The 7,433-nt window shown below is 42.7% G+C and overlaps 1 protein-coding gene across 1 annotated transcript in view; it reads right to left on the reverse strand.

Moving 5' to 3' along the window:
* Positions 1–3,135: 3,135 nt before the first annotated feature.
* Positions 3,136–7,433, reverse strand: part of LOC147897602 (GDSL esterase/lipase At3g53100-like) — a 7,937-nt gene continuing 3,639 nt past the window's right edge. The window contains exons 2-7 of the mRNA XM_087380059.1: positions 5,276–5,336; positions 4,760–4,943; positions 4,094–4,229; positions 3,826–4,022; positions 3,467–3,731; positions 3,136–3,332 (exon numbers count right to left, since the gene is read on the reverse strand). Of these exons, the coding sequence (XP_087236185.1) occupies positions 3,136–3,332; positions 3,467–3,731; positions 3,826–4,022; positions 4,094–4,229; positions 4,760–4,943; positions 5,276–5,336 (1,040 nt within the window). The remainder of the gene's footprint in view (positions 3,333–3,466; positions 3,732–3,825; positions 4,023–4,093; positions 4,230–4,759; positions 4,944–5,275; positions 5,337–7,433) is intronic.

Consider the following 7,433-nt stretch of genomic DNA (forward strand, 5'->3'; position numbering starts at 1 on the left):
TCGTTACTTGGATAGTTTCTCCTCCCAATTACAATCAAAGGATGCTTATCAGATGATGTTAGAATAGTTATCGACAAGATGAGTGACATTGTGAGGTATATATGCTTTAAACTATTTATCACCTTGAATATATTTCAAAAAAAATTGAATGGTCAACAGAAGATTGTGAATCTTACATGGGCATGTGAAATAGGTAGATCTCTCAAAAACCGATCTTTGTATCAAGAATTGAGAAGGCTAGGGCGGACTCTATCGAAGTTATGTGCTTGATTGAGAAGCACTTTTCCTCAAGCATTATGATAACTCAGATGCACTTGCTTGTTTTAGCGGGCAGTGTGTTGTTGAATTTTGGTTTGGCGGGCACGCGAATCAAGAGAATGCAACCTCATCATTGTCAGTAGCTAACAATCTCCGTTGATGTTTGGGAAAGCCTCAGGGTCAGAGATCCTGACTACCGCCTTGGGGTCAACAAATGTCGGCTACCATCGGTCGAATCAAAATGTTTAGCTTTAGCTAAGAGAGCATTCCTGTGCTGAGCTCGGCACCACCCTATTATTGGGAGTGCAATACGCATGATTGTTTGGAGGATCCATTTCCCTATGCTCAAATTAGTTATATTTTTACTGACTTCCGAGATATTGTCCCCTGTGTGAGATACATCGTACATTCGCATTTGTTATTGCTCCCATTCTTCACGGCCCCCCTATTATCATGATTAACATCAAGGAATTCTCCGATGTTAACACATTCTTTTTCCACCTCCATTTAAGCCTAAAGATGCTCAAAATAGCATGGGAATATGTTGGTGCATGCAGAAGCCAACGTGTGTCACCTGGATACATGCCGAGTGTGGGGTCCCCAAGCCCGCCCCATAGCCACATGTGAAAGCTCCATAGCCCCCCAAAAGGTCCTAGGAGGGGATAAACTGTGGAGGGCTCAAAAGGCACTTATATTGAAGGGTCTTCTTTAGGTAGGAGTGACTTATGGGATGCAAATCTCCCTTGTGTACGCGTGTCATCACCACGGGGGCTCCCCCCCCTTTCCTTTCTATTTCCATGTCCTATTACACATGCACAAGGGTGAATGCCATCACATCCAACACCCCCCCATGGATGAACCCTGAAGCATTAAATCCAAGCACAAAGCCACGTGGACAAACCGCACAGGGTTAGCAAATCAAAGCTGCCCAAAGTGCCTTAAAGACCACGCAATCAATAGGACAGACAATTGTCAGTGCACACAACTCCCGCCCAGAAACACGCCGCACTTCCACAATCACCGCCAATCATGACACTCGATGATGAGTCGTACTTTTTAATGCCCAACCGTGCAGATCAGGACAACTCTGCACAAGCACACGATCCCACAGGTCTAGAGTAATGACACGACACCCCGCCTCAACTGCGCAACCACTGCTACCCGAACCGGGGCTTTGATACCACATGTTGGTGCACGCAAAAGTTGACGGGTGTCACTTGGATACACGCCAAGTGTGGGGTCCCCATGCCCACCATATAGCCACGTGTGAAAGCTCCACAACCCCCCAAAAGGTCCCCGGAGGGGATAAGCTATGGAGGGCTCAAGAGGCACTTATATTGAATGGTCTTCTTTAGGTAGGAGTGACTTATGGGATGCAAATCTCCCTTGTGTACACATGTCATCACCGCGGGGGCTCCCCCCCTTTCCTTTGTATTTCCATGTCCTATCACACATGCACAAGGGTGAAGGCCATCACCTCCAATAGAATCGTGAAAACCTGATGTTGCTTGAAAATAGGGATGAGCTTTTGAGAGTGTGGGAATGAGGTGGGAATGCTCTCCAAGAGAGAAGAAATGTTTTATTTGGTTGCGGGTTCCAAGGCAAGAAAAATAAACAAGTTGAACAAAGTTCAAGTGGCCTGCCTTATCGATCGAAAATGAAATAGAAGATGAACGAGATGGATAGCAAGGGGGAGAAAGATAGAGAGAGAGTGTGTGAGAAACAAGGAGGAGAAAAGAAAATGGAATGATGCTAATTGAAAGTAGACAATAAATTATCCAAAATTCAAACAAGATGAATTGCATTCATGTGGTCTGCTCGAGTCCAAGAAGTTGATATTAGTGGAGGAAGATGGATGGATAAGGAAGCAATGTAAGTTATCAAGGTAGCTTGGTGGTGGCACAGATGCATACTACAATTGAACGAGTTGCAGATTATGATGGAAAGGGGAGAAGGAGAATGTAAAAGCGACTACGCAAAGGTTTTTGAGGGACAGACGCATGGAACTAGCATGCTTCCATCTACTGGTTACCAATCTAAAGAAGAGAGGTTGTGAATGTGGTGATATCAAGGGAGACAACGAGAGTAATTTCATATGACACCAGTGCTGATTTCGTGAGAGGAACCGATGCACCCAATGAAAAATGCTCCGAGAAAGAAGATGCGCCAATTTTCGTTTTCACAAAAACGAAATCATAACTAAGAGGATCTCCCCGCGTTGGTTTCACTGCTGCAATCTTAGCAGGCTACTGCCCAACTAACATTTCTAAAAATGCAGCCCCGTGAAGGTTTGAAGGGGTCTTCTTTAATGTAGCTTAATGCAGGTTGCAAGCTCTACTCACACCCAATCCCATAGCCAGTAGGCTTGTTGGGCCAATGAGGAGCTTAGGGCATTGCAAGGCTGAGCGAGAATCATAAAATTTCAGGATGCTGAGCTAGAGCTGCAATGCGAGCCTAACATTCTCACCCAGCCGTAGTCCTCATGCGACTAGCGAGACTTGCGTGCTAGTGGGGCTGGGATAGCCACACTAGAAGTGCTCTAAGCCTACCGTCCTAAGGGCAGGCCAAAAAATACACAAATCGTTTCAGTGCAAAGTTTCACTAAGCCTGCAGTTACAGCAGGCCAAATCCAATGATCGATTTGAGGTACATTTATCGTCCAATCTGTGACCGATTCTACTCATGAATCAATCGGCAGTTCCGTCAATCGTAGGAGATCCATTCGTCACTCGTCCGAAATAGACGGAATTCTGACTGAGAATTGCATATCCAATTGCACGATTCATCGTCCATTTATTGTGAATCTGTTACTATCCGTAGCCGATTCTGCTCATGAATCGATGCGCAGTTTTGCCAAAGCTCGCACATTCATGGGCTCTACGGCCGTCTTGTCTCCTCTCCATAATCGATCGAAGAGCTGTCTGTCGGATGACTCCCATCCCAGAAGAAATACTTCGTCGGATCCGGGCACAAGAACGGCTTGTATGGCAAGTTCTTGGGCACTGGCGTCCCGAAGTTTGCAGCCGCGTTGAAAAGACCTGCTCCACAGCAAGAATCCATCGAGTCTGTGTACCCTGGCAAACACATTTCGAGACGAAATTTGCGCACTCAGTCTCTGAACCAGCGATCATTGTTTCTTGTTCTTCTGCTTAACATGCCCGCAACTGAGGAAAACGAGTACAACAGCGGTTGCAACTTTGGTTCTTACCGTAATTCCTCCCGGCGCCGAGAATGATTCCTAGAGAGAAATTGTAGGACCTGTAGAAGACGAAGGTAGCTCCAGGAAGACGCTTGGTGAGATCGTGGGCAAGCTGCCTTAAACCCGTGTTGAATAGGAGAACGATCTGATTGAAAGGCTCGAAACAAGCACCATGAGAAGCGTTAAAAGTGGCAAATTGCACGAAAGTAGTGCATCCCATTAACGGAGGTAATTCGAAGACAACAAATTTCCGGCCACCAGCTCGATAGAGAGCCTGCAATTTCACAGAGAATTCGTTAATGGACAGAGGGATCGTGCAAGAATCTAATGACGATTCTTAGAAGCTGCTTTCGGAATTACCAGAAGACCGCTTTGTGCTTTTGTAGCAGGACAGGGACTAGTGCTTGGGGACTAGTGGTGCTGTTGATGTTGAGCCCAATGTCACTACCACCGAGGAGTAGAGTGTGGATTGCTCCGGAAACGAGCAGGCATGTCCGAATCTTTCCGGCAGGCTTGCAGCTAGCTCTTGGAATTGTCGAATTTGTGCGGAGAAACGCACGACATTCTGCAATCAAGCCCCGAATAATCAGGTCTACCAGGTAGTTTATCGATCAGAAAGATGGGTGAGAAGCTCACCGCCGCTACGTTTGTTGAGTCGAGAAATCCGCTGCCTGCGGAGGCAAAGCTCGCGCCATGCTTGAAGCTGGCCCAAGCGCAGTGCTGGACGCAAAGCCAACGCAAAACACGGTCTAAAATCAGCTTCTGGGCATAACTACAGATTCAGAGGTGCATGTAATTAGTCGAAAACATTGAAAAAGCAAGGATCAGGCTGTGCGATTTTCCGAGTGGAAGTTGGCAAATCCTATGCAGAAGCATCAAGCATCACGGAAGCAAGCAGCAAACTAAAACCCAGAACCCAAAACGCATTTGAAGATGCACCTCGAGCTAATTATAGATTCGAAAGAGGTGCAGCAAAGAGTGGAGAAGCACTGAATACATGAAAATGGAGCAAACTAAAGTCCGAAACCCAGAACGCATTAAAATTCAAATTACAGAGTCACAAGAGGTGCAGAAAAGACTGGAGAAGCACAGAATACACGAAAATGGAGCAAACTAAAGTCCGAAAACCAGTACGCATTAATTGAAGATGCAGATCGATCAAATTATAGATTCAAGGAAGGTGCATCAAAGAATCGAGAACCACGAATACGTCAAATTTTCAAGAAGCAAGCAAGCAAACAGATGCATCAAAAAATAGAGAAGCACGAAAACATCAAAATTTCAAGAAGCAACCGAGCAAACGCAACAAATCAGAATTTCAAGAGGCATGAATGCAAGCACAGAATGGATCAAAGATTGGAGAAAAGCCTCACCGAGGAAGTCGAACATGAGGCGGCCATTGCAGAATCGGCCTGTAGGTCGATGGAAGTAAGTCTCTCCATAAGGAGGAAAATTGACAAGAATTGTACAATTAGTGCCCACATCGCTCAAAACGGTCTCCGAAAGAGAAAAGCCATGGAACTATAGGCTTGGGATGATGATCACTTGATTCCACCACCACTATAAAAAACAAGTAGGAGGTGACGATGATGAGCATGGCAATGGAAGAAAAACGTTCAGAATACATAGCTCTGTGAATCATGATGATCATCTCAGAAACTAGCTAAAATCAGCTTGAGCGGAAAAGAAGATAGACAATAACGTGGGCTAAATAACAAGCAATGACGAGAAGAACATAGACAACAACATGGGCTAAATAATAAGCAAATAATGTTTATCAACTAAGCAAATAATGTTTGTCAACTAAGAGAGCATTACCATGCTCGCAAAATGGCAACGCTTTCTTCACGGATTGTCAATGTTTCACCATTCCCACGCTCTGTTCCATTAATAACGCCTGGGTTCCATTAATAACGCCTGGAAAGGAGGAAGATAAGAAATGGCCGTTAACATCGGAGAAAGAGGCGAAGTTAAGAGTAAAATGAGGGAGCGTGAATTGAGGAGCCTATAATCGAGCTGCAAATACCTCCACCACTTGATCGGAAATGGGGATGTAGATGTATACACGGGAACAAGTTCACTAAACTTTCGGCATTACTTCCTCCTGATTTTTCGTATCGATGTTGTGGAAGCACGGGAATGCTCTCTAAGATCTGTGTTTGTACCTGTGTGTGAAATGGAAGTCTAGAATTCAAATTCGACAAAAAGAAGCACAGACTTTTAAGAACCTTCAATAATGACTAACATGAGCTTAGCCTTCTCCCTCTTGTAGCATCTTGATATGACATGCACTACTATAAAACTAGGTAGAAATGGCAATAGCAAATGGCACACACTTTCCAATTTTGCCATTTCTTATGTAGGAGATGGCAACAGCTTCTCAAATCGCCATCTTTTTCCAAAAATGACATTTAGAAATGGCAACTAGTTCTTGAACAGCCATTTCTTTGGAAGTAATGGCAACAAAAAATGGCAACCTTTTATTGTCTACCATTTCTTAGCAATAATTGGCAACACCAAATGGCAGCCAATTCTTGACTTCCCTTTCTTATGAAGAAATGGCAGCAAATTCTTGATTGCCATTTCTTATGAGGAAATGGCAACAAATTCTTGACTACCATTTCTTCATAAGAAATAGCAGCCATTTCTTGACTGCCACTTCGTTCAAAGAAATGGCAAGCACTTCTTGACTGCCATTTTCTAAGAAGAAATGGTAGCACAAATTGGCAACTATCTCTTCACTGCCATTTCTTACGAAGAAATGGCAACCATTTTTTAAATGCCATCCTTACCAAGAAATGGAGCACAAAATGCATATGTAGAGTAAAATTACAAATTGGTTGACCATTTAGTTGCTGCAAAGTATCTTAGTGTGGCCAAAGATCTAGTACTACCATTCACAACATTGATATTGGTTGACCATTCAATTGTTGCAAAGTATCTTAGTGTGGCCAAAGATCCAGTACTACCATTCACAACATTGATATTATTGTCACTATTTTTGTATTGTCTAAGTGTGAAAGATTAATCAAAAGTCTTAAGTGCATCAGTACTCATAGTACACAATGTGAAGAAGTCATCTAAAATTCTAAGGAATAACTTTTATCTTTTATAACACATGCATTTTACTTGATAACAAATATTATTCAATAGTTGATTGAGAAATAAATAATATAATTTTTACATAGCAAAATAAAATATAAAATTATAAAGACATTACATGAAGAGTTTTCCAAGAAACATTCAAGCCTATGGTTTGACTTTCTTTAAATATACAAGCATCCTTAATGATTGCATCATCAACACTCCCGATGGTTATGATACTTTGTATAGGCCCTAATGAAAGTAATAGAATTGTTTTTGCAAAAGTTTTATGTGGATCAGGTATCTTTTTCATGGCCGGGAATGTGTATTTCCACAATTCTTACCATGCAACCTGGATGGGTATTAAAAATATGCATCGGTGTGCTTCTAGCATATGTGTGTGGGTTTGATGGATATGATACTTTATACAAGTCTTAATACCAATAATACCCTTATCCTTGCAAATTTTGAGATGATAGGATATCATTTGCATGGTTGGGCAGACGTATGCATCGTTGTACTTCTAGCCATACATATGGTATTAGATGTGTATGATATTTTTCAAAAGCCTCAAACCAGGTGATTTCAAGTCTTATGCAAAGAATCATGGCCATTCGATGTCATTTTCATTGGATATTTCCTAGTTTTGCACCATGCATCATGCATGGTCATTGAAAAACACGCATCTGGCAAGTTCTAGCCATGCAAATGACATTTGATAAGCATCATACTTTGTGCAAGTAGTAAAATGGGTGAGTTCAAGGCTTGTGCAAAGTATCATGGCCATTTGGTGTCATTTTCATGGCATGGAATGGACATTTTCTAGTTTTTCACCATGCATCATGCATCAGTATTCAAAAACATGCATCAGTGTGCTTGTAGCCTTGAAAAT

Source organism: Dipteris shenzhenensis, chromosome 10 (assembly GCF_047967505.1).
Source record: "Dipteris shenzhenensis isolate YYH24624 ecotype China chromosome 10, Dip_SZ_1.0, whole genome shotgun sequence".
NCBI lineage: Eukaryota > Viridiplantae > Streptophyta > Polypodiopsida > Gleicheniales > Dipteridaceae > Dipteris > Dipteris shenzhenensis.